The 26,680-nt window shown below is 54.8% G+C and overlaps 1 protein-coding gene across 3 annotated transcripts; it reads left to right on the forward strand.

Moving 5' to 3' along the window:
• MINAR1 (membrane integral NOTCH2 associated receptor 1) lies at positions 1-26,680 on the forward strand. 3 transcript variants are annotated; one of them, XR_009355196.1, is made up of 6 exons: positions 1-369; positions 14,504-14,761; positions 17,853-20,203; positions 21,499-21,753; positions 22,106-22,172; positions 25,474-25,574. XR_009355196.1 is itself a non-coding variant. In XM_059179806.1 (5 exons), the coding sequence occupies exons 2-5, from the start codon at positions 14,722-14,724 to the stop codon at positions 25,669-25,671; spliced, it is 2,844 nt and encodes a 947-aa protein (XP_059035789.1). In that variant the 5' UTR covers positions 1-369; positions 14,504-14,721; the 3' UTR covers positions 25,672-26,680. The 3 variants fall into 3 exon arrangements, 2 of the variants coding, with proteins under 2 accessions (XP_059035789.1, XP_059035790.1); XM_059179806.1 differs by lacking the exon at positions 22,106-22,172 and having other exon boundaries at positions 25,474-26,680; XM_059179807.1 differs by lacking the exons at positions 1-369; positions 14,504-14,761; positions 22,106-22,172 and adding an exon at positions 15,975-16,152 and having other exon boundaries at positions 25,474-26,680.

Raw genomic sequence — 26,680 nt, forward strand, 5'->3', positions numbered from 1 at the left:
TGCCCGGCCCGCGCGGCTCTCTGCCCCCAGCCCGTGACGCGGCGCGCCGGCCGAGACAAAAGACCGCGGCCGGGGCCGCCTGGGGCCATGCGATCCCGAGCCGGCCGCCCCCTGCCCCGGTGCAGCCCGCGCGCCCGCCCCGGCCGCCGCGCGCCCGCCCCGGCCCTGCCCGCAGCCGGGTGGGCGCTGCGAGGCTGAGGGCGGACCCCCGGGCTGAGTGGCGGGAGCTGCAGCCGCCCCGCCCCCAGGCGCGGACCCCTTACTGCCCCAGGAGCCCGGCCGGGGGCTCGGAACCTTCCCGAGGCGCGGCGTTGGAGGCCGAGCGCAGCGCCGCGGGAGAGCAGAGGAAGCCCCGCGGGGGCCTCGGAGGTAACTTCGGAGAGCCCGGGACGAGCGGGGCAGGGGCGCACGGGAGCGGGTCTGTGTCCGGGAGACGTGGGTCCGCGAGTGCCTGCGGTGGGGCCACCGCGCGCGGGGGGTAGATGGGGACGGCGGGCGCGCCCCCCTTCTTCGGCGGGGCTCCCAGCTCTGCGGGCCGCGGGGCGCTTGGCGCGGCGCCCTGGGCTTGGTGGAAAAGGTGTTGGGGTGGGGGTGGGGACTGCCGGGCTTCACCAAACCTGGCGGTGAGGTCAGGGATCCGGGAAGGGACCGTGCAGTTTGGGGCAAGTTTTCACGGCTGAAAATTCTCTTCTGGAAAACGATATTTGGAGGGTTAAATATGTGAGCTGGGTGGGCAAAAAGCCTGACACATCAGAGGCGCAAAGTAAGACGGAAAGCCGGACAAGACCCAGGTGGACCAGCCCGGGCACCTGATCCTTACATTGACGTTTCCAGTCACGTAGAGGTAGAAAGCGATCGTTGTTCCTCCCGGGGAGATGAGAGGTTCAACTTCACCTGCCAGAAAGCACAGGAGCCAGGCCTGGGTGGCGGGCAGTGCGCCCTCACATACCGTCTGATCCGTGCGTATGCAGAGCAAGGACACGAGTGTCCCCGCGGGATCCGATCCAGCCAGAGTAATCATCTGTCTGTTCCCTGGGGGTGCCCGGAGCTTCCCGTGGCATCCGGGAAGCTTGACTGTGACCGCGCTCTGTCAGCACTGCTCCCGGGGAAGAGTGTAGCTGTTCAACTGCTGTTCACACGTTCACCGAAGCTGAGGGAAAAAGCCAGAGTCTGGGCTGTAAACAATAGAGGTCTGTCTTAAAGAGCTTTCAGCCCATTTCCCTTGCGGAGGGGGTGATTTCATCAGGAGGGGACTGAGTGCCGCTGCCCCCAGGGGCTGTGACCTGGAGCTTCTGGGCAGGGCTCTGCTGTGATTTTAGGTGTCATGTGAAGACTTGCCACGAGCCCGGCAGCAGCTCCTGGGGCCCTTAGGCTCCCCTTCCTCCTGCAAACAAGCCGCTGCTATCCCCTCTCTGGATGGAGAGGGTCAGTAAAAGCCCCTGCCCACCCCCCCCCCCCTTTCTGGAATCCACTGGGCCTCCCCTGCGGGTGGGAGCCAGCCGAGGGCTGTGGCCACAGATGGCTTTTGGAATGAGCTCTGGGCCCCTGGCTCCTTGTGAGCCTGGCCGCAGTGTTCTGAGCAGCCGAAACGCGAGAAGACAGTAAGAGAGCCTCGGGCTCCTGGCACTGTAGAGGGACTTGCCCGACCCCGTTAATGGGCTTCCTTCTTGTGTAGCAGAGGAGAGCAGAGGCAGGAGCAAACTTACAGATTGTTCGTAGCTTCCTGGAGCCTGGAGGGAAAGCCGTAGCTGTCTGGTAAATAGTCTGATTTTCACCGTGTGTGTCTGAGGTTTGTATAGATCAGGGACTTTATGAAAACACACATCAGTTGCCAGGGAAAGATGAGATCAAACAGTTTCTTTGCATTTCTGATGATTTGGTGAGGAAGTGTTGTAGAGCACTTAATACTTGGAGGACAGACAAAGTGTTCTTTGTTGCTGGTATGTTCTTTCTGAGTTTAACATACATAATGTCTTCTTTCCCTGGCTGGCACTAGAGGCAACACTGATGAGACTTTGCGGCTTCTAAAAGCCTTTGGATTTATTAACTCCCTGATACTCCGTCCGAGGGCAAGGCCCCGTCGAGGCCAGGCCGCCTGTCCTGTCTCGATCCACAGCACACAGAACGGGTCTGGGGGTTCAGGGGTCCCCACATCAGCCCTGTCTCGAGTCTTGACAAATGTGAAGCAGAGACCAGTGTTGCAACGAGGGCTCTGCGCCTGCAGGGCAGGCGTCTGCAGGGTGGCGGGGCTGGGAGAAGGGGAGGGCCCTGCTCCCCACTCCAGCCAGGGGCTGATGGGCATTCTCAAACTAGCTGGGGGAACCTTCCAGATTCCTCTGCAAATCTGTGGCTAAAGCAGCCCCGCGGATTAGCTCTTCCCACTGACATTTGGATCGCAGTTCTGGGAGCTTACCTGCAGACTCAGTGTCCACTGACATGAAAGAGAAAATAAGGGAAAGAAGAGGAACAGCATTACGGAGTTTAGAGATGCGCCAAGGCAGCTAGGGCCAGACTCTACTCCCGCCGCCTCTCACTCTTCGAATGACCTTGGGGAGCTCCTTCACTCCCCTGCTCTCCTGTTCTCCTGTGTCGGAAAGGAGAGCGCACCAGATCAGATCATGGATGTCCCCCCTCTGTTTCTCTTTTAAAATTGAACTTTATATGACTGTTACGTATACGGAACAGATTAAAGAGTGGGAAGCCACCCGACGGCGGCTCCCTCCCAGCCTGACTCCAGAGGGCCCTTCTGGAACCGCTAGCGGCTCCCCAGAACACACTTTGAGGGTCCCGAAAGGCTTCTCTCTAGAACCTGGCACGTCTCCTCCCGAGTGTTGGAAGCAGACACTGTGGTGATTCCGTCCTGTGTTGTAAGTGTTTCCCTGGCTCCGGCTCCTTCCAGATGGCTGGCGGTGTCCCCAGCACGTGAGTCCCAGAGGACCCTAACTGTTGCAAGCCCTAAATTTCCCGGGTCTACCCTGTGCCCAGTGGGTGAGCGGCTGCTTGTGGGTCCTTGCTGGATGGATGAGCAGATAAGGAGCTATTTTGATGGAACTGTGACCGATGGATGGCTGGGCTCCGGAGCCGCATGAATCATGAGGGGGACTTGGATTTACCCGTTGCTCTCTCCAGTGTCTAGGACACCTCATGGCGCATTGTAAGAAAACCTTTCCTGTAGTCGGAGCTGCTAAGGAGCTTTTTCGAGTTCCAGCATCGGGGGTGGGGTCCTGCACACGCACACACGTGGTTCCTTCTGACGGCAGCTGCTGGAGGAGCCATAGGGCTCACGTCCTGGTTCCTCAAACTTGAAAGCTCTTTGAAAAAGGGCCTGGGAGCTCTGCTCTTGGGGTTGTATGGAGTCTTCATTACAGAGTCATGATTGGCTAAGTCGTGGGCCATTGGCTCAAGCTCCAGTCCCTGTCCCCTCCCTGGAGACTGGGGAGTGCCAACCCTCTAATTACGTGGTTGGGCCCCCTTTAAGGTGTGGAAGGGAGCTCACCCGTTTCCCCCTTTCCCTCCACTCCAGTGACAGGGAGAGCTCTGGGAGGTGGCTGCCCCCTCAGTCTGAGTCCCCGATCAGAGATGACCAGGAGCATAGACCCCAGCTTACTCACGGTGGACTCGTGGCCTGGAGAAGAAGTCAGCTGTTGGGGTTTTGAGCCACTGCAGTCTGGGGACTGTTTGTCGCTGCAGCAGAACCTGACCTATCCTGGCAGGTGACGGCCTTGGGTTGACGCTGCCTTTGGATCAGGACCCATCAGGGGGCGGGTGGTTGCTGAGACGGCGTTTTATGGGGAACTGCCCTGGGGTGTGGACACCGGGCTGAGGACATGGTCACCGTGAGCTGGTTGGAGAGTGTATACCCTCGTTGTTCTTCTAGAGAAGGACCACGATGACCAAAAGCCCAGGGCTTGAGCCATAATGTGCTGGTTTAATGGTTCAGGGGAAGAAAGTGAGTCTGATTAATGTGTTCCCCGATCAGGGAGGCTAGAGGCCAGGTAATAAGGGAAGCTCTTTTGTGACATTGGAATTAGAGCAAAGGGTTCTGTGGGATGAGCTGAAAGACCAGTGACACGTGGCTGTGGCCTGCTGATGTGTCCTTCCTCATCCGGGGTGGGAGGTTGCCCTCCAGCTGGGCTACGCGCGTGTGCTCGTGCCTCACTGAATGCCAGCCTGAGGGCGTGCGCTGCGGCCGTGCTCACTGTGGGATGTTTCTGGGGCTCTGGGGTTTGTTCGTGCACGCCCTCCAACGAGAGCTTTTCCGACAGCCTTCTCCCCTGGTGGGACAGTGGGGACCGCGCTGAGCCCGCCCACATCCACTTCGCCTCTGTGTGTGTCCCGTCTGCTGTGTCCTTCCCTCCTGCTGCTCCCGTTCTGTGCTGGGGGCCCTCGTGACCCCCCCGTGGCTGACGGGCAGGGACGGCTCCATGGAGCCTCTGTGAACATTGGGATTTTGAGAAAAGAAAGGTTTTTGGAGGAAGCTACACACGCAAGGGTTCTGGTGACTTGCAGAGACTTCAGCAAACAGCTGAGAAAACAAGCTGAGAAGGTCAGCAGGGCAGTAGGGACGGGGGGGGGGGGGCGTCCTGTGAGGACGAGGGGCTGCAGCTCTCCTGGAAGCCTGTGGGGCCTCAGCAGCGCTGAGAAGCGACCAGGAGACGCGGGGTGCGGGCGGTGTGTGGAGCTGAGGGAAGTGGGAAGTCATTCCTCAGTGTGAGGGGCAGGGGCAGGGGGTGGGTAGGGGGACAGTGAGGGGACAGGGGGCGGGCGATGAGTGGGGTGGCCAGTGGGCTGGGTGGGCATGAAGAACAGGTGTGGGCAGTGGGCTGTGAGCCGTTCCCCTCTGTCCCCATCGCCGTGGCCCTTCTGCTGGTCTGCTTCTCCCCCTGGGTTGGGAGACCCTGGGGGGGGGGGCGGGACAGCCCCCGTCACCATGTTGCCCTGGGACTGGCACGGCGTCTGGCACAGTCTGGATAGATCGGTGCGCACTGTCGGTGAGGGAGGGACTGATCGGCCTGGCGTGTGACTCACAAGGTTCTCTGTGGGGATGCGGAAGGCCTGATTCTCCAGCGGCCACAGGAAGAAAAGCATCGCGATTCGGTATCCCCACAAGCTCGGTCTGAGTCCATTGTGTGGCGTGGCCACTGGAAAGATCGTCAGGTCCAGGCTGAGGGAAAGACCTGTGCTCTGCACGCCAGGATAAAAAAGCTCCTCGAGAAGCACATGTGCCAGTCGGGAATTATTTAAAGAAGAACCACGGGTCCGCGGCACCGAGGTGCGACCTGTCCAGAATTCGCAAGCAGCTGCCAACCAACCCAGAGCCTCCTGGGATCTTCATGAATATGGACTTCCCGGCTTTGCCCTGTTGGAACGTCTGGGCTGAGAACCAAGCCTGGGTTTACCCCACATTTACAAGTGCCGTGGCCAGTCACGGGAGGAAGGGGCACGGAGAATTGAGCCAACACTGTGAGTCACAGAATGTTTCCTGCAGCCACATCCCATCAACAGGGAAGGTGCGGTGGCTGCGGTGGCCTTGGAGCCAGGGGTGAGGGGGTGGGGGGGTGGGAGGAGCCACCCGCATATCCCTGGAGGGCTGCCTTCTCCCCTGCCTTCCCCAGGGCCCTGACTTCTGCCTGGCCCCTGGGCCCCTAGGGAAGGGGGAGAGGCTGCCTTCTCTCCGGGGGGCCACCACGCCCACTGGCTCGGGGCAGGGGTGCCGTGAGCTCCAGGAACGGGGAGAGGGATGAGGCCGTGTGGCCGGCCATGGTTCCGGGATTTTAGGATGTGTTCTGGATTACGGCCCCGGGGAGCGCTTAGTCCCGCGCCAGCAGTAGTCTCATTCCCCTCGCGTGCCTGTCAGTAGAGGTTCCCTCTCTATTTTAGGTTGGACTTTATCAACTGGGGCAAAGCATTCGCCTTTGGAGAGGATGGCAGGCTTCCAGGGACGTCTGCCGCACGTGTGAGCGAGTGGAGGGGGTGAGCCTTCCCTCCCTCCTGGTGCTGGGGGGGCCGCTGTTTCAGGCCCGCTGCTCCAGGTCCCGGTCGGAGGCCCCGTAAGGAAGAACCCCCAACGCTGCCCTTGGGCTAGCCCCCCAGACCCCTGACCACATTATGTCACATGGCAGAGGGGGCTTTGCAGACGTGAGGCAGTTGAGGACCTCGGGAAGGGGGTCATCCCGGCCGTCTGGGTGGCCGGGGATCATCACGACAGCCCGTAAATGGGGAGGCGAAGGCAGACGACTCGCTGAGGGAGCCGTAGCCACTGGAGCGGGGCTGGGAGCCTCGTAACTGGTGGCTTTGGAGATGGAAGAAGGGGCTGAGGGGCAAGGAAAGCCGCGTGCAGGAACCAGGAAGAGGGAAGGAAAGGGATTCGTCCCTAGAGCGCCAGGGAGGAACGCCGCCCCGCCGATACCTGGGTTTCAGCCCCGTGTGGCCCGCTGGGGGCTTGTCTCCTCTCTCAGATGGCAGATCAGGGCGGGCGGCGAGCCTCTGTGCTTGGCGTGATGTCGCAGCTGCAGGGGAAGCGGATACAGGACGACGTCCGAGATGATCTGTGTCTGCCACGGAAGTGCAGGGAGGCTGACCCGGAGGCAGAGCTTGATCTGACTTCTGAAGGGTCTGCACCGATCATCACGTTGGTCGGCGTTTCTCAAATCCCAGAGTTCTGCCCTCTTGTAATGGCTGAACCCATGGAGCCAGGTTTGGGAAACACGGCAACAAAAGTTCAACATCATCGCCAAAGCACTCAGGCTCGGGAAATGCAGCGCTAGACCCGGCTGTCAGGAGGCCACACACGAGATCTGGGATGTGTGTTTAGACTTATTGCTGGGCTGGAAACAAACAGTTAACTCAAATTAAAACAAAACACAGAAGTCATCTGGTCCAGGGCCTCACCTCTCCCTGGATGGTCAAAGGGAGGAGGCTGGTTTGGGGATGATTTCAGGAGAAGAGAGGGAAAGATAAGGGACTTCCTACTCATTATTAATATTTTGCCCTAAAATGAAACATGAATGATGCCTGAGCGTTAGGAAGCTATCTTTTGGAGACATTTTGATAAAGAAAATAATCATTTTGGAGCAAACTATTATATCAGAGATCATACAGTAATACATATTTCTTTGCACACCATATTTTATAGAATGCCTCCATGGCCAGCCAAACATGCCACTCATGCTTCTGCCCCAGGGCCTTTGCACGGGCTGTTTCCTCCACCTTTCCACCTCATGGAAAGAAAGGAGGCACGTGATTTGTTTCAGACATACCTGGGGACTTCGTTCAGACACAGTCTTTCCTCTGAGGACTTCTCTGACCATCTTTTTAAAATTGCGACCCCCATCTGCCCTGTTCTGTCCTCCTGTCTTTCCCTCCATAATGCTTTCTACCTCTACTCTCCTACACATTGTACATTTATTTTGCTTATTATCTATCTCCCCACCTAGAATATAAGCTTACTAGGGTATTCTCATTTTGTTTTAATCTGCTCTGTATCCTGCTGTATTTCTACCTGTTAAACTAGGGCCTGGCATGTGCCAGTTACAAAATGAGTATCTTTTGAATGAAGAAAATGAATGTCTCATTTGAGCCTCTTAGTGATCCCAGGAGGAGGAAGTGATACCTTCCCTTTCTAGACGAGAAGGCCAAAGATCAGAGGTGATAATTTACTCCCCAATTTCCATTTCTGGGATCTGCCTGTATATCTTTTCCTCTTCATTTTTCATTAGAAAATGAGATACGCAGAACATTTAAGAAACACAGACCTGAAACAAGGAGAAAACCCACCCAGGGACGGTCATTACTAGTTAGGGTGTGTAGAAGATACTATATATAGACGATTTTTATAACGCATTACAATATGTCATTTAGTAGCATGCTTTTTAACTTACAAATATGCCATTAACATTAAATGTGTCAATAATAAATATTTGCAACATGATTTATTCATGGCTGCATGGTATTTCAGCATACTGATGTGCCGTAATCTTACATGACCAGTTGGATACAGAGTTTATTGGTGAAAGTTTCTTCTTAGGAGCAATATTGAAGAGAAAATATTTGTAGCATTTTTTTTTTCTTTTTATACTTATCCAGTGTTTCCCTTGGAGCTGTACTTAGGAGTATGGATTTTTAAATTTCAAATTAGGTATAGGGGCGCCTGGGTGGCTCAGTCGGTTAAAGCTGCTGCCTTCAACTCAGGCCATGGTCCCAGGGTCCTGGGATCGAGCCCCACATTGGGCTCTCTGCTCAACATGGAGCCTGCTTCCCTTCCTCTCTCTGCCTGCCTTTCTGCCTGCTTGTGATCTCTGTCTGTCAAATAAGTAAATAAAATCTTAAAAAAAATAAAATAAAATTAGGTATATTTTCATTTTAGGTGTTAAGTTTTATTTTAAACTTTACTGCTGATTACTTCCTATAGCAGTCACACGGGTGTGTTCCTCTCCAACGACAGATACATGGGGCGCCTTCTTTTCCACTGTCGACCTCTCCCTTGATAGCAGTACGAGCCTTCCTAACCATTACCAATCCAGCAAGCAAAAATCCCATGCCTAATACCACTTCCACACCTCATAAAGAGAATATCATTTTAGATACTTTCTTTAGATTTATGAATTATAAGTTAGTCAAATTGCTGTTTTAGTTTGCTTTACTGATTATGATGTACACTATTTTCTTTGCCTTTCTTTTTTTGTAAATTCAGTATTTTGGGGGCTGTTCCTTCTTTCCTATTAGTATTCAGAGATTTCAGTAAGAAGCTAAAAGGTTCTGCATTCCAGTTTTTTCCCCCAACTTTTGTGACCTTTATTAGTGTTGTAAGAAAGTGATTTCCATTTATCCCAGCTGATCAGTCTTTTTCTCCATGATTTCTTCTTCTTCTTCTTCTTTTTTTTTTTTTTTTTAAAGATTTTATTTATTTGACAGAGAGAGACATCACAAGCAGGGATAGAGAGGCAGGCAGAGAGAGGAGGAAGCAGGCTCCCGGCTGAGCAGAGAGCCTGAAGTGGGACTTGATCCCAGGACCCTGAGACTATGACCTGAGCTGAAGGCAGAGGTTTAACCCACCGAGCCACCCAGGTGCCCCTTATCCATGATTTCTATTTCTGCAATTTCTGAATCTTGTATGTACAATGCTTACATGACCTCACATTATCTGAATCCTGACTCAAATTTCCTTCTTTTTATTTCATTGGCAATTTCCTTTTGGCATGGCAAAGACTGAGAGCGAACTTAATTTTTCACCAATTAGTGAACCAATCATTCCCATAATACTTAACTATTGATGCATTTGCATTCTGCAGAATACACTGTTGTTTTCTCATCGACTCGAAAGGCTACCTTCATCATGTGTGCAGTCCTTACCTTTCCAGTCCGCTGCGTGTCTGTCTTGTCTCTGGTGAGTTAGCCATCACATTGTAAATGCAGGAGCTTTGTAGCAAGTTTTAATATTTGGCTATCCAAATAGATTGACATTTGACCAGAACACTTCACTAAGTATCTCAAAGCAAATACCTTGATAGGGTTCCCTCCAGCACACAGGACCTCTCACTGCAGAAAGGCAAAGACAATGAAGCATGGACAACAAGCAAAACACCATCTTCTCGATTTTCTTAGTTACTCACCTTGACAGCCACATTTATAAGAATTTTCTTTGGGGGGGGGTGCCTGGGAGGCTCAGTCGGTTGAGTCTCTTGACTCTTGATCTCAGCTCAGGTCTTGATCTCAGGGTCTTGAGTTCAGGACCCACACTGGGCGCTACACTAGGTGTGGAGCCTCCTTAAATTTGTGTTCTATTCTTTTGCCTCCCTTTTGACAGGCGTAAGTGGAAACTTGTTTTCCCAGTTTTTAAAATGTACTTTACCTTTTAATTAGTACATCTTTTTCAAAGTGAATGAAAGGGGGCTCCTGGGTGGCTCAGTTGGTTGAGCGTCTGCCTTCAGCTCAGGTCATGATCCCGAAGTCCTGGGATCGAGCCCCACATCTGGCTCCCTGCTCAGCGGGGAACCTGCTTCTCCCTCTTCCTCTGCCTGATGCTCCCCCTGCTGTGCTCACTCGCTCTCTCTTTCTGTCCGTCAAATGAAACACTGAACATAACCCAACTTGGGAGTTCACATTTGATCATTTTTGCTTCCCTGCTTTTTTTTTTTTAAGGGAAGAGTATGTGAAAGTTCATGTTCTACCTGCTGCTCCTTGTGTTTCCCTCACCTGCTCCTCACCGCGCTAGAGGGAGGACTCCCTCCCTAGGGTTATGGGGATGGCCATGCACTGAACACCTGATGTTGGACAGATGAAATCGACGGCAGTTTATATATCATGTATTCATAGCCCAGAGGAGGAGAACACGGGGCACACAGGGTTTGAACTTGGCTCCATGTGAGGCAGGCATTATGGGACAAGAGGGTGAAGGGACCCCTGGATCCTGTGGGATGTTTTGATTGGCTTGTTTGTGATTGGTTTGTATTGTGATTGTTCCTACTACTCAGGAACAGGTAGGAGCTGTGCCTGACCCCCTTGATAAGGAGAGCTGATTGGCTAATGGGTCTTCTCTGCAGGAGCAGAGTGTGGAGGCCCTCCTGGTTTGACCAGATGTCAAGGCAGCACAGAATGCCGGGCCTTCATTTTAGGTCTTAGACCACATCTTCCTTCCTCCCCTCTCTTTCTCCAAAGGAAGCCATCATTTCAAACCTGGCATGTTTCATTTCCATATATGTTTTCATACTATCCTTTTTATCTAAACATGCCAAAACAATCTCTATATTTTTTTTCAAGTGACATCAACGATAGGATACATCCATTTGCAACTTTCCTTTCCATGCATTTTTGCGTTTTTTTAAGTTTATCCTTAAATTTATTATAAATAAATTCATTCACATTAGCTGCTGTATAATATTGGTGATATGATAAACCCATATTTATCTCTTTCCCACTTTACTTCTTTACTATTAAAAAATGTTTTTAATAAGCAGTTTTGCCGGGGCAGCTGGGTGGCTCAGTGAGTTAAAGCCTCTGCCTTTGGCTCAGGTCATGATCTCAGGGTCCTGGGATCGAGCCCTGCATCGGGCTCTTGCTCCGCAGGGAGCCTGCTTCTTCCTCTCCCTCTGCCTACCTCTCTGCCTAATTGTGATCTCTGTCAAATACATAAATAAAATCTTAAAAAAAAAATAAGCAGTTTTGCCACCTTGTAAACCCATGTGAATGTTTATCTTGCTAGATAACCAGAGGTAGATTTGGAGGGCAATAGGATTTGCCAATCTCGAGCTATATCTGTATTGCCAGATTTCTTACTCTTTGCCAGGTACTCGTGCATATAACTCAGTCATGTGACATTGGTACTAGTATCCTCCCCATTTTCAGCTGAGGAAACTGAGGTGCAGAGACTCCTAGTGCTCAAGTCACCCAGCTAGTAAGTGGAAGAGCTTGGATTTAAATTTGGGCAATTTGGCTCCAGAGTCTATGGTCTTTAACTAGTGTACCATTCTGCCTATAACAAATGTTAGCTGTATTCTGATTTGGTTTTGATGGCTATGCCTTGTTTTATCTTTATACTTACAACCTTTCTGTGACAGCATGTTTAGGTATATTTCTCATAGGTGGCATTTGACTGCAATATTTTTTTAAAATCCAATATGAGAGTCACAGTCTTTTGAACTGTTAACTGTAGCCCATTTACATTTATTGTGATTTGATGTATTTGGAAATGTTTCTGTCATCTTGTGATTTTTGCTTATCTTAGTTTTTCATTTCTTCTTTATTTCTCTTATTCCTGATTTTCTATTAATTGATTGAGATTTTATTTATTTGGTTTTCTCTATACTAGTTTAGAAGTTCTACATTAAGTTCTATAATTTCTTCCTGTTCTATTGTTGGCTATCCATAAACTGTTTTGTAATATACATTTTTTTGAGTTAACATCTAAATTTATTTAACATCCTTTTCCTACTCCTGAGAATACCTGGTAATGCTCAAGAAGTTTTAACCCTGATTACCATCCCCCATTCATTGTAGCTAAAAAAAAAAACAGTCACTAATATGGTTTTATACAATTGCTACATGTTTAGAATTAATTATATGTTTATTACTTTCTTTTTTCTAAATTTGCTTTTTTTCCCCCAAAGGAGCTTCTTTTCCCTTACTTTCACAGTAAGAAATGTGTCTTCAGTTTTAATTTTAATTTATGAATAGTGGGGTTTTTTTCAGGTGATATAATTATGAGCTGTAAGTCACTTTTCCTTAACACTTTAAGAATTTTGTGTCCATGTCTTTTAGTTTTTCTTTTTAACTCTAAAAGGACCAAGAATTCTGGACATCTTTTCACAGAATATACACAAAATGTGGATTTTATACATAGATCTCAGTTTATCTAAAAAAATGCCCCAAATTACAATCTCATCTTTATAAAACAGAATTGTCCCTTTTAGGTTTTTTTTTTTGTAAAGATTTATTTATTTCAGAGAGAGGGAAAGCAAGAACATGAGTGGGAATGGTAGAGGGAAAGGGAGAGAGAATCCCAAGTAAACTCTGTTCTAAGCACAGAGCTGGATAGGGGCCTTGATCTCATGACCCGAGATCATGACCTTAGCTGAAACCAAGAGTTGGACGCTTAACTGACTGTGTCATCCAGTTGCCCCTGTCCCCTCTCCTTTTTTTTTTTTTTTAAATTATTCCTGAAACACCCGTTTTTTGTTTTATTCTTTTCTCGGTAATTCATTCCCTCTCCTGACGGCCTCACCCACTTTCAGGCTTTCTCTCTGCTTCTGGTATTCTTCAGTTTCAATATGGTGTGCTTTGCTCTTTAAGGGTACATTTATTTTTATAGGTCTTATTTGCAGTTTCTATTTGGATTTGAGGACTCGCGTTTCCAATTTGCGAACATTTCTAGACATTGTTATTTTGATCATTGACTTTACACCATCCTCTCTTATCTCTCCTGGAATTCTTGTTAGGCATTTGTTAAAAGTTCTCCTGTGCTCTATGTCTTTTAACCCTGATTTCATATTTTTAAAATCTTTGTATTTCTCTATGCTGCATACTGATAGATTTCCTTAGATTTGTCTTCCAGTTCACTGTTTTTCTCGTTACTTATGCTATATGTTATTTAATTTGTGATTTGTGATATTGTGATTTTTATTTCAGTGACTATTTTTATATTTCGAGGGGTACCGTTTGGTTCTTTTCCAGGTTTCTATGTTCTTTTTTCACAACGTCCTCTTTCATTTGGATTTCCAAATATTTTAAAATATCTTTCCTTGTTTAAAATATACTTACAGCTTTTTTAAGATTGCCGTTCCATTTTGTGACATTCTTTTTTTTTTTTTTTTTTTAAAGATTTTTTTTTTATTTATTTATCAGAGAGAGAGGGGGAGAGAGTGAGCACAGGCAGACAGAGTGGCAGCAGAGGCAGAGGGAGAAGCAGGCTCCCTGCCGAGCAAGGAGCCCGATGTGGGACTCGATCCCGGGACGCTGGGATCATGACCTGAGCCGAAGGCAGCCGCTTAACCAACTGAGCCACCCAGGTGCCCCTTTGTGACATTCTTAAAGTCCTAATGGTCCTGATTATTTTGTGTCTGATGACTCTCACTCCCTGTTGAATATTTTCTCTTGTGCATTGTAATTTTTTGAACCTTTACTCAGGGTCAGTGCATGTGGCTTCTTACCTCCGCAGGGTGCCGTGGATTGACCAGAGCAGTTTCGCATTTGCCTTGCTTGCATCCAGGGGTGTCACCAGTGTGAAACTGATATCATATTAATTTCTCAGCTCGAGAGTTCTTGAACCCTGTGGTAGCATAAATTTTGGCCCCAAAGCATTTAAGGCGTATCCCTGCTTTACAATTCAAGGAGTAATCTTTTCCTCTATTTAACTCAGAGGCCAACAAGCTTCCTTGTTTCCTGAGCTCATGAACAGATTTTTTCTGTATTTCCTATTTTCACGCAGAGTTAGAGAATAGTCCTTCAGGGGTCCCAGCCCCAGGCAGACATCCGTGTTCCCACTCGCCATCTGGTGGAGGCCTCTTGTCTCCTAACTCAGTGGGAACCACCTGCCCACCTTCCCCACAGCAGCCACATTACCAATGTTCCCGCTCACCCCATGATCTTCAATCCTTTCTCTGTTTCTGGCACCTGGACATTCACCTGGCTCTCTCCCAAACTTAGCTCCACACGTTTAAAAAAAATGTATTTTATCCAGCATTTGTAGGTGTTCATAATGGAAGGTTTCTCACATTTTCTAAGCTTGCCTTCTCACCAGACCTGGAAATTGCTTCATAATGTCCTGGTTTCTTAGGCAAGGGCTTTGCACCACGGTTGAGCTTGGGGTGGGGGACTCGTCTGGGCAAACAGAAGGGTAGCTCCTCCCAGCGCTGGTCGCCGTCTTCAACAGACGGTGTGGAGGAGAGCTGCCTGCGAGAGGGAAAGGGGTCTCCATCCAGCGGGACGTTGTGTTGTAGGCGACGCAAGGAAATGCAGACTTTCCAGATCACACATCTCAGAATGCTCACTTGCTGCCTCCCTTTTACAGTTTCCCTCAATCTGTACTGAAGTCACGGCAGTGAACACTGTCCTGGAAGCAGACAACATCCAAACCACAAGCCGGCCAGCACTCGGGCGGGAGCCACACGGGGGCTGCCGAGGAACTGTGCGGCAGCGTGTGAGCCGGACCGCCGCGGCCACATTTCATCGCTGCCATCATATTGGCTTCTGAACAATCAGGATATGACGGCCCGTGGGAAAGCCTGAATGAGAACCCTTCGTAACAGTTTTGCTGATCCGAGTGAAGGTTTGTGTCATTCGTTCCCACCAGATCTGAGGGTTGTTGGCAGAAAGGAGACGGAGTCTGTAAGGCAGGTGAGGACAGCTGAGTCCGCCCAGAGCTTCCCACAGCAACCCCACGAGCCCCCAGCACACCCCCGCTCTTCTGCTCTGTTTCGGTTGGCAGCAGAGGTCAGCACCAGGAGCTCTGACAAATGCGTGAGGCTGTGAGGGGTGAACCTTCACTCCAGCCGCAAGGACCAGAGGGCAGCAACATCCATCACGGCCAGAGGGGGATGCGTGAAGGGGCGGGGAAAACATCAGACGTCTGGGGCCTGCGCTTCCCAGAGCCACAGACTGGAGGCCGCCTTGGATGGGAGTGGGGAGAGCCTAGAGCAGGCTGTGCAGATCGGGAGGCGTTCAAGGGGCAGATGGTGTGGATCTGCCTGCGCATCCCGTGGGCTAAGAGCTCACCCCAAGCTGCACGCCTGGTGTTCTCCGCTCCCACTAGCGCCAGAATCAAGTCCAGATGCCCCCCCAGCAGCCCAGCACCCACCTGCTCCGAATCCCTGCTTGTGCGGCTCCTCCTCCCTCTCTCCGTCTCCCCAAGCGGACTCTGCCCCACCACCCCTTCGAGCCTCCCGCCCTCTGCCTGGAACCCCTGCGCTGTCCCCTCCCTGGCCATTCGTAAGCCCCCAGATCTCACTGTCAATAAAAGCAGAGTCAGGTGAACCAGATCCCACTCTCCCCAGGATACACGGGGCCGCGCCCTTCCTAATGCCGCTTTTGGGCTGGGATGGAGATTTTCAGCCAGGGAAGTGGTATAGGGCGTGGCGAGGTTCTCCCAGGGGGGCAGCGTCCTGTGGTCCCGGGAGCCGCAGGGGTCGGCTCGCTGCGGCATGGGGTTCCCTGTGGCCGCCCTGTGTCCCCCATGCATGCTTCCTGTGGATCAGGGCAACCGTAGAAGTGCTTGTTGGAAGAATCCAGCAGCAAACATCCCAGTACCGTGTGCCCCGCTCACCCTTCCCTCCGTGCGTTCATTCGACGCCGCTCGGATTCCAGTGTCCCTTCATTTACTTGATGCCCCAGTGCAACAGGCTGTCCCCGCCTCTCACCGATGCTTCCACAGGGCGGGCTTAGTGGCCAGGCAGGCCTGGGCAGGAACAGGACCCCTCAGAGCTGTTGTCTCTTCCGCATGGGAAAATCCAAACCGTGGGCCCTACATGTCCTTGCAGACACGTGTCGGGGAGCTCAAGCCTGAGCCAGGAGCCCCTGGGGAGGCTCCCTCGGGAGGGACGGAGAACCCATTGCCAGGAGCACCGAACTCTAACCCGGAGAAAAGACACCATTCCCCGGGGAAACGGGCTGAGCCGACCTCAGAATCAGCAAGTCGGCCCATCTGAGTGCCTTTCCAAGCAGGTGTGCCGAGGGGCGGTGTGTGTGTGTGGCGGTGCTGTGGGCAGACCTGGTCCGTGTGTATTGATGCGCTCTACTGCTCTTGTGATGTTTCGTGGAACTCTGGGTTTAGTGTGTTTAACTTGTCCATCAGGATGGGTTACCATTGCTTTCCCTCCGTTTCGAAGTAAGGCTTACTATCGTTATTACGGTGTGCAGATGACAAGTAGCACATGTCAGAATTTTAGAAAGGACGGGAAGTCTCAAGGAGCACGTGACGGTACCCAGGCCACACGAGAACACGGTGGGTGGGAGGGGGGCTGGGAACGCTCCGGGTCTTCCGGGGGTTAGGGTTACTGCACGAGCAGGCACATTCATCAGAGCTTCAGCAAACGCACACTCAGGGTTCGTGCATGAGGATCTGATCCTCAAAGGAACACCGTGAGCGATGATCGACCTCGGGTTAACGATGCACGTGACGGAATGTTCAGATGCCCGCACTCTACTTCAAAGTGCAGTAGAAGAAACAAGAAGGCTTGATGAAGGGTAGATAGATCGGCCTGAGAGGGACAGAATATCGTGAAACGTTAGCGGTGCAATCCAGAGGGCGAGTACACGGGTATTTGCTAGAAAAATTCTTCCAGCTTTGTTCTACGTTTGAAAATTTGCATCATAAAATACTGAAGAACAAAGATTCTTCTTCAGGAAAAATCCATATTTATCACCCAAACATAACCACTGCTAATATTTCAGTGTACATTGTTTTCTTTCATTTTCATCTCTAAGAATATATAACTTCCTGTAATTAAGAGCTTCTGGCTTAAAACATTTATTTTCCTGTTTTTCCCCCTCTCAGTACTGCAGCATGGTTTTTCGGTGTGTGTCCCCAAAAGTCCTCCATGTGTCATCTTTCAAGGAAGGTGTAATGGACGTGCAAGAAAACTCACACGTGTGAGCGCGTGGTCTCCTGAGTCAGTCGGGGAAGCCCCCTGCACCGCTCACAGCCAGCCCCGAGGCCGTGGGTGTGTTTTCTAGAATGTGATCAGAGTTGAGTCCTACGGGACACAGCCGGCGACTCTGGCTTCTTCAGCTCGAGCGTCACGCCTGTGGGCGCCGTCCACATCCTTGTCTGTACACTAGTTCATGCCTTTTTTTCTTTTTAAGATTCATTTATTTGAAAGAGAGACAGCGAGAGAGCGGGGGTGGGGCAGGCAGAGGGAGAGACCCCCCAAGCAGACTCCCCACTGAGCACGGAGCCCCACATGGGACTCGATTTCATGACCCTCAGACCGGGACCTGAGCAGAAACCCGGAGTCATTGGCTTCACGGACTGAGTTGCCCAGATGCCCCAATGAGTTCCTTTTTATGGACGGGTCACATTCCATCGTAAGGATGTGTGTGGCTATCGTCGTAATGCCTGTGGAAAGTCGTCCTGTATGATAGTTTTGTTCACGCATCCCTCGGTTATTGGAGTATTAAAGATGGTTTATTTTTTTCACTGTTATAAATGCCATCGCAGCGAACATCTTTATCCATAAATCATTGTCATCGATTCCCGGGAAGGGAATTACAAAGTCGTGTGTTTTAAATATTTTCAAAGCTGATAATACATTTTTCAATTAAGAGGGCTCTCCCTGCATGTCTCTGTGTGGTTCGTAACAAGCTTGGCTCCCAGCCCCACCGTGTTTGTGACCTCCCTCCGATTTTTGATGTTGTCCCTGTAGAACGGACTGGAAGACCGCGACGGCAGGAGCCTGTGACGTCCGAAGTCATGGAGACCAACCAGGACACCTCCCTCTTCCTGATGAAGATCTTGGAGGAGCTGGACAGCAAGCAAAACACCGTTTCCTACCAGGATCTGTGCAAGTCCCTGTGCGCCCGCTTTGACCTCTCCCAGCTCGCCAAGCTGAGAAGCGTGCTCTTCTATACCGCTTGCCTCGACCCCAACTTCCCGGCCACGCTGTTCAAAGACAAGATGAAATGTACCGTGAACAACCAGCAGTCCAAGAAGATCATGGTGGCCGCGGACATCGTGACCATATTCAACCTGATCCAAATGAACGGGGGCGTCGCCAAGGAGAAGCTGCCCACCGGCCGGCAGAAGGTGCGCAAGAAGGAGGCGTCCTTCGAGTCGTGCCGCTCTGACACGGAGGTCTGCACTGCCGCCGCGTGTGAGCCGGTCGGCTGTGAGCTGAGCGAGAGGCCCTTCCACCGGGGCTACCCTGCCCGGCAGTCCTCCCAGGGCCGGAAGGCTGACCGCCAGGACTGCCCGCAGTTCGTGCCCACCTCGGAGCCCAACTTCCTGCTGGGCGTGAGCAGAGAGCTGAAGGGCCGGGCGGCCTCCCTAGACCGGCTGCAGACCCTCGCCCCACCCTACTCGGTGGCCAGCCCCCAGCCCTGCGAGATGCAGAGAACCTACTTCCCCATGAACATCGAGAACGAGTCCATTTCGGACCAGGACTCCCTGCCCGTCAGCCAGGGCATCAAGGAAACCTTCATTTCCAGCGAAGAGCCGTTCATGGTGCCGTCTTGTGTCCAGAAAAGGAACATCTTTAAAGAGGATTTCCATAATCTGATGACCGTGTCCCCCACGTTGGTTGGCCCCGCTAATAAGGCGGAGGCCCAGCACGGGGAGCCCCAGGGCCGGAAGGAGCCCCACAAGACTGCCTTCTTCAACCACAGCTTCGAGGTGCCCTACAGCAGCCAGTACCTGAATCCCATGTACTCCCCTGTGCCCGACAAAAGGCGCGCAAAGCACGAGAGCTTGGACGACCTTCAAGCCTCCACGTACTTCGGACCCACGCCGGTGATGGGGATGCAGGATGTCAGGCGCTGTGCCGGGAGGCCGGGCAAGCAGATCCCCTGGCCGGCCAAAAGCTGGAGCCTGAACACCGAGGAAGTCCCTGACTTTGAACGGTCCTTTTTTAACAGAAACCCCTCTGAGGAGAAGCTGCGCTACCCTAATCCCAGCAGCCAGAGCCCCGGTTTCCCTACCCCAGACAGGTGCCCCACTTACCTGGTGCCGAAGGACCAACAGCCCATCCTGCCCGTTGGCTACATGGCGAAACCGAATGCGCTCAGGTCTAAAGAGCTCTCGTCCCCGGTTGAGCTGGAGAAGCACGAGTCGGTCAAGAAGTTCAAAGACAAGAGCACCGGCTGCACCAGCGGGCAGCTCAGCTCGGACACCAGCAGCGTGGGCACCCAGACGGAGCAGCACGTGCTGGAGGCCAAGAAACGCAAAGACCTGTGCGCCTCGGGGCAGACCACATACGGCGACAGGCACGCCACCAAGCAGTCCGACGACGACTCGGAAATCATCAGCGACGACATCAGCGACATCTTTCGGTTTCTGGATGACATGAGCGTCAGCGGCTCCACGGGCGTGATGCCGTCTTCCTGCTACAACAGCACGGGGTCCCTGTCTCAGCTTCACAAGTCCGACGGCGACAGTTCCCCCGAGCACAACCTAACCAAAACTGCCAATGGGCTTCCCGGCAGCAAAGGAGAAAAGGGCAACCGGCCTAACAACAGCCACCCCTCGGACGAGGAGCTGAAAACCAGCGTGTGCAGACTGGTGCTCCGCATCGGTGAGATTGAGCGGAAGCTCGAGTCACTGTCGGGGGTCCGCGAGGAAATCTCCCAGGTCCTGGGCAAGCTAAACAAGCTGGATCAGAAAATGCAACAGCCTGAGAAGGTGAGTGTGCAGATCGACCTGAATTCCTTGACAAGCGAGGCTCCGTCGGACGACAGTGCCTCTCCGCGCATGTTCCGCGCGCCCGGCGGCCCCCGGGGACCCAAGCTGGAGAACGCGGCTGACTGGTACTGCTCGGACGCCAGCGGCAGCAACAGCGAGAGCCTTCGCGTCAAGGCCTTAAAGAAGAACCTCTTCACCCGGCCGTCCTCCAGGTCCCTGACGGAGGAGAACAGCGCTACGGAATCCAAAATCGCCAGCACCTCCAACTCACCCAGAGACTGGCGCACCATCACCCACGCCAGCCGCGGGGGCCTCGGGGAGGAGGGCAGCAAGGACAGAGGCCCCGGGGAGAGCAAGGACTGGCACCGCAAGGCCAAAGAGGTAATCTTACCCGCGCCCATGAGGCCGGGCCCGCACACCTTCCCCGTCCCCGTGCGCAGAGCACGGGTCGGGAAGGAGGGCTTCCCTCCGTGCGCTGGCTCTCCTTCCAGATTTGTGGGCTTTCCGCGTTGGCACGGGTGGGACGGCTCGGGCGGGTTGTCTGTCCCGCCGGCTCGAGGAGCGCGGGCTGCCAGGCTGCCCGTGGGCGAAAGTGGGGTCTGGATGCAGGATGGGTGGCCGAGGTCAAGTCCTCGTGATGGGGGACGTGGTGCAGAGGCGGGCGTTGCCCAGGGCACACCCTGTTCCTTCTGGGATAGCGGGGTGCAGGCAGAGGGAACGGGGTTGCCTTCCCGGCGTGCGGGGTCCCGGGTCCCTTCCCTGGGCCTCGTGGATTCACGGTGCTCCTCTTGGAAAGTTTGTCTTTCCATGGTAAGATGGGTAGAGGGTGAGTAGGAAAAGCCAGACAAATAAGGAAATTGTTCCCGGCGCCGGCGCCGGTCCCCGAGGACAGCAGCTCCCCATTCGGCCCTTTCGTCTGTGTGGGCTGGAGGGAGCTCAGGTGTAGGTGCTCGCGTCCCCTGCAGTGGGGTGACAGGTGTCGGGGTCATTCCCCACCCCCGCCCCAGCTCCAGGGACCGTGTGCTGCCTTCTCAGACCCCTCCCCTGATTCTGAAGGTCGGGGACACACCCGAGGGCCCGGGGTCCAAGAGGAAGTGACGGCGGCGTGGGCTGCCGACACACAGAGCCCGGTGGGAGGCCGGGACCCTCCCATGGTGCCAAGAAGGAGAAACTCCGAAGACAGGCTCTCGGCGGGTTTTCAGTGTCCGAAGTCAGGGGAAAAGAGTAAATAAAAGCAGTGATTTTTTTTTTTTTTTCTGATCCCAGAGAATCATCGGTGTCCATGCTGGTGGCTGCTCTGTCCGTCCGCAGCTGCGGACGGCTGGCGGGGCTGGAGAGGGGCCGGTGGAGGCTCGCTGGCCCGGTCCCGGGCAGGGGCGCACACGCGCTCGCGCCGCCCGTCCCTCCCTGCCCCACCGCCCCTCACGGTCCGGTTCTCCCCTTTTCTGCACCAGGAGCACAGCTGCCCGTGGTTGGGGGTCGTGAGGGTGTGGGGGTTGGTCAAGTGTGGGCCTCGGCCAGGCCGGCCGCATCGCGGCTGCTCCCGGGGAGCGGCGTCTGCGTGGGAAGCGGTTCTGCCCGCGGCTGGCCTCGGGGCCCGGGGAGGTCTAGCAGGAGGGAAACCCTGCAGCCCCCGTGCCGTCTGTCTGGACCTCTCTGTGCCCCACCCCCCGCAGGCGGACAGACAGTACGACATCCCCCCCCAGCACCGACTGCCCAAGCAGCCCAAAGACAGCTTCCTGGTGGCGCAGGTGTTCAGCCCGCGTCCCCACCCCGCCTCCCTCAAAGCCCACCTGAAGAGCAACCCCCTGTACACGGACATGCGGCTGACTCAGCTGGCCGAGGTGAAGCGGGGCCAGCCCTCCTGGACCATCGAGGAGTACACGAGGAACGCGGGCGACAAGGGCAAGCTGACCGCCCTGGACCTGCAGGTGAGCCTCGCGCTGTCCCCACCGGGCGTGCGGGCGGGGGAGGGGCGGCGGGGGAGGAGCCCGTCCCCGCCCGGCCCGCGCAGGAAGGACCCGGGATGGCCAGGGCCAGCCCGTCCCGGCACCCTTCAGCTCCCCGGGCCGCCGCCACGGAATTCGGAGCTTTACCGGGCCGCAGAGCGGAGATGGTAACCAGGGGAGCGTGACGTGGTGTGACTGGCGCCCTCGCTCGGGCCGCACCATTGCTCACCGCACGTTTAAGGCTTTGCGCCCAGTGAAGCTCCTCGTCTTTGCACACGAGACCTGAGCCGAACTGTTTAGTGAGATGCACGCTGATCTCTCCTTCCACACGTAGCTCGTGGGATAAGCACATTTGTGGGAGCCGAGCTATGGACTCTGTTTCCATACGGAGCCGTCCCCAGGTAAGGAGCGCCCCGCGAGCTCTGCGAAGGCCGTCGTGGCCGGCGGGCATGTGTCTGGTCCCCACACGCGGGGCTGGGGCCCGGGCCCCTCGCACGTGGGTGGGCAGCTCCACCCGCTCCCGCTGGCCCCACATCTGACTGTGTCCGTGTCACTGCGGGACCCGGAGGCGCGTGTCCCCACCTGCATATTAGCTCTGTGGGTGGTGGGGCCGGACCTCTGGGTCCCAGGATGACCGTGTCACTGAGGGGCAGTGGGAGAGACGCCAGGAGGGGCTGGCCCGGGCCCGAGGCAGGGGGTGGGGGGGCGCGGTGTGGCCGGAATGGACTCCACGGGTCCACGGCAGTGTGGGGCTCCGGTCCAGGGCTCCATTGCCATGAGACCCAGGACATTCACGCCTCTGCTTGAGCGTCCCTCCCCTCGGCTGTCCGGTGGGCACACGGCGCTGTCTCCCTTGCAGAGTCATGGTGAGGAATTTTGGAAAGAAGGTACTTAAAGCACCGCCATTAAGTGGGCACTGAAACGGATTTCGGGGCCAGTCCGTGATGCTGAGACCCGTCAGTCCCCCTCGCAGGGGCTTTTCACGGCAAGCTGCAAGCTCAAGGCACAGGGACAACTGTGGTCACCTCCAGCTTCCCAGTGAGGAGATGGAGAAGCTCAGCCCAACAGTGGCCTGGGCCCTTTCTCCCGCATGTCCTTTCCTGTTGATGGGAGTGTCCAGGAGCCTCCGGCCCCTGTCGTGACTGCTGTGCAGTGACATTTGTTCATACTGGGCCCTAAGGGACAGCAGTTAGGGGACGCTCCCGGAGCTCGGGTCATGTGCGAACAGCGTTAGCGTGGGGATGGTCTTCACGGGGTCCCCTCGTGGGCACATGAGAATCCCTGTCGGTAAGGCCTACTGGAGGGCAGAGAAAGGGTGTGGGCTGGGTTTTCCTGGTTTTCCCTGCTGGAGTCTGGTCACAACAAGGTTCCTCACCTGCATCCCTGGAAACCTCAGTGTCACCGTTTCATCTGTTGTCACTAGAGTTTCCGCTTGCTAGAAAAACTCGTGAAAAATAGTTTATTTCATAGGCTGTCCCCCAGCCCATCAAACACACGTACAAGAAAAGAAGCTGATATCCTTGTGTTTGAGCCGGAGGGAAGAAGATACCGGAAGTGGGGTGTGTTCACAGCTTCCCTCCTTGGCAGGTTCGGGAAGGAGGGGGACTGGTGTGGCTCACGTGGCCAGAGCTCGTCCTCAAGGTACACGGCAGGAACAGGTGCACCAGCCCTCGCGGGTAGCCCCCCACCACTGCGGACCAGTCTCCCAGCCAGATGCGCCCACCCTGGATCCGTCTGTCCCATCTGCTGTCTGTGTGATGGCTGAGGGGGTTGGTGGCCGAAGCCACACAGCCCAAGGGCCCACGGAGGGCAGAGCTTGGTGGGGAAGGAGCTCTGGCTGAAGCGTGCAGATGGGCGTGTGTCCAAACAATGGGAGTGGGCAGCTCGGAGAGGCTGCCGTCCCGGGGACCCTGGTGGAGCACGCTGTAGGGGGCTCTTGCCAAGACGAAGCATCCTGAGCTCAAGGAGAGGGTCCTCTTGCCCAGGATGGACATTGGAGTGGCTAGCGCTGCTTCCCACCCCGCAGGGGACAGGAGCCCGTGGATGTTCTGTCTTAGTGGGGAAGGGAGTCTGGGGAGTTCTAAGGACCCTTCAGCCCTGTCCTTGCCATGATGTAGTGTTGTACAGAAGGCACTAGAACAGGGTTGCAAAGGAGGCTGGTGACCAGTCTGGGCCTTGAGGACTCTGGTGTCTGTCACAGCTGCCGGACTCCGCCCCTGCCCCCTGAAAGTGGCTGCCCCCTCCCTGCGAACGGCCGGGCATGGCTGGGATTCCACGAAGCGTTATTGTGGGCGGAGAGATCTGAATTTCATATAATGTTCACATAGTGTGAAATAGTCCTCTTGACTTTTGTCAACCACTGGAATGTGTAGGGACTGTTCTCAGCCTGGGGGTTGTCCACGGGCAGGTGGCGGGGGCTGGACGTGGGGCCGCAGCTGTCCACTCGGCTGGCCCGCCTGTGGGGGGGTGGCCTGCAGGTGCGGAGAGCAGGAGCAGAGGCCGGGCAGCCTCTGGGGAGCCGGCGCCAGTGACAGGACGTCGTCACCCGGGGGTCTGAAGCTGAGGCAAGGGAGCTGCTCTGCAATCCACCGAGACCCACGGCTCGGGAGCTGGTGCCTGGTAGGGACCAAGAGGCCCCTCATCCCCTGACCGGGCGCCCCCGGGTGGTCCCGGGAGCCAGGCTCCTGGGGCAAAGAGCATGGCGGGAAAGAACAGGGCTCCTCTGCAAGGTCAGGTGATGATGAGTGAAACGGGTTCGAATCACCAGCGCTCTCCCAAAGCCACAGTCCGACTCAGGTTTAGAGTGGTTTGGAGGGGTTTGTTTTGTGATCTCATGTGCGTGAGACAGACTCTCGTGTGCCCGGGTTTTGAGTATGAAGCAAGCCGAGGCCATCTTCAAAACGGATGTTTTGTTTGCATTTCAGAGAGCGAGGGGCCCGCACTTGGAATCTTAACGTGTTTGCTTTCATGTGACACTGTGTTATCAAATACTTGCTGCCAAATGAGAACGCTGCCTTTTGTGACGGGGGGTCGTAACCATCCCCGGGAGTGGGGCCCTCGGCAGGACAGGCTCGTTCTGGTGTTTTTCCTGTGGATGGTGCCCCCATCTCGGGGAGCCAGGAGACAGGTTCCATGCGGCTTCTGCCCGTGGGGACGCAGCCCCAGGCCCGGGGATGGCCTGCGCACGTCTGTAGACCCTGACCCTGCGCAGGGGCCTGACCTGCTCCGACAAATGTTTGACATGGAAAGAGTTTCTATTTGGTTCGAGCTGCTTATCGGGAGGCACTTTGAGTTTTCAGTGGAGGCTTCAGGGAGGAGCTGGGAACGGAATCAGAGTGAGAGGACAGCCGTGCCGCAAAGGGCCCTGCTCCCGGGGGGCTGCTGGGGAGACCCCTGGTCAGGGGTGGTCGCTGTTCCTCCAGCCGCGGGGACAGCCTGCCCGAGGCCGCAGCCCTGTGTGCTGGCTGCTGCGGAGGAGACCCGTGGTTTCCCCACGTCGGGGCCGTCGGCACACAGGCAGCAAGGGTGGGGCACGTGCCCGCCGCCGCCATGCCAAGGGGCCTGGGCCCTCAGCAGCCCATCCCAGCCTGGCCCGGCGACGGCGGCAGATGTCACGGTCAGCCCGGACAGCCAGCGGCGGGCCGCACGGGGGACCTTCGGGAACTGGTGTTGGTGTCTCTAACCGCTTCTCCTCACTTCCAGACACAAGAATCTTTAAACCCAAACAACCTGGAGTACTGGATGGAAGACATTTACACGCCCGGCTACGACTCCCTGCTCAAGCGCAAGGAGGCCGAGTTCAGACGGGCCAAGGTCTGCAAGATCGCCGCCCTGGTCGCGGCCGCCGCCTGCACCGTCATCCTCGTCATCGTCGTGCCCATCTGCACCATGAAGTCCTGAGCGCAGGGCCGCTGGCGGCGCACAGCCCGCGACGGCCGGCGGCACCCCCGGTGGCGGGAGGGCTCGGGGCCGGTGCGGCCACGGCTTGCCGGTCTCTGCCAGGGCGAGCAGGGTCTGGGACGGGTGCATTCTCCGGAGACACCCGCCTCCTGTTGGCTTTGACTCGGTGACGTGCGGATGCTTTTGGGAGCCGTGCGATGTCTTCTCCTACCGAAAGAACGCTCTGCGCCACCGGTGGACACAAACTGAATTCCAAGCAAAAAACAGAACAGAACAGAACAGAACAGATGATAGTTGAGGGGGGTGGGTTACAGGAAAGCTATTTAATACCTGCCCGCGGGGGAGGCTACGGGAGATCACGAGTCGAGAAGGAAGACAGTTCTGTTTTCCGTCGCGTCCAGTCTACGGCAGGTGCAGTCATGGGGGTCGTGGCCGCGGAGGAGGTTTCTTCTCTGCTGACTTTCATCAAGGGCTACTGACTTTCCATTCTCGCCCTTCGGTCGTCATTACGATCTTCACGGAACATTCCGGACCGTCCTCCTTGTGCTCAGTGCAGGGAGGAGCTGGACTGCCTTGACCAGGCATGGCCCGGAGTGCGCTGCCTCTGCCTGAGAGGCTGCGGTGCTCAGGCCGGGAGACCTTCCTGTCCCCGCCCAAGGCCTGGGGGAGCCGCTCGCCCCCGGCGTAAGGCCAGGCTTTGAGAGTCCCAGGCCACCCCCCACCCCCAGAAGGGCCTCCCATGCCTGCTTTGGCTCCGCTCCCTGGTCTTCTGTCTCCTGGAAGAGCTTGGAACGTTTCTTTGTGCCTTGAAGAGCAGAGAGGCTGGCTGGACTCGCCCATTTTAACCATAAGCTGTGGCTTCCGTGTGCCCCAATCCCAGCCATTACCGGGGGCTTTCACAGGATCTGGCAGGTTCGCCAATCATACGACAAAGGTACCCGGGTGTTCTCACGCACCACGACCCCAACTCGTGTTCTTGTCAGCAGTGCAAAAAAAAAAAAAAAAAAAA

This window comes from Mustela lutreola, chromosome 7 (assembly GCF_030435805.1).
Source record: "Mustela lutreola isolate mMusLut2 chromosome 7, mMusLut2.pri, whole genome shotgun sequence".
In the NCBI taxonomy this organism is placed as follows: domain Eukaryota; kingdom Metazoa; phylum Chordata; class Mammalia; order Carnivora; family Mustelidae; genus Mustela; species Mustela lutreola.

Excerpts from the sequence above, each read along its gene's own strand:
- MINAR1 (XM_059179806.1), top strand. The coding sequence starts at position 14,722 with ATGAGAACCCTTCGTAACAGTTTTGCTGATCCGAGTGAAG. Across the intron at positions 20,204-21,498 it reads GGCACCGCAAGGCCAAAGAG|GCGGACAGACAGTACGACAT; the intron begins GTAATCTTACCC and ends CACCCCCCGCAG. Across the intron at positions 21,754-25,473 it reads TGACCGCCCTGGACCTGCAG|ACACAAGAATCTTTAAACCC; the intron begins GTGAGCCTCGCG and ends CCTCACTTCCAG.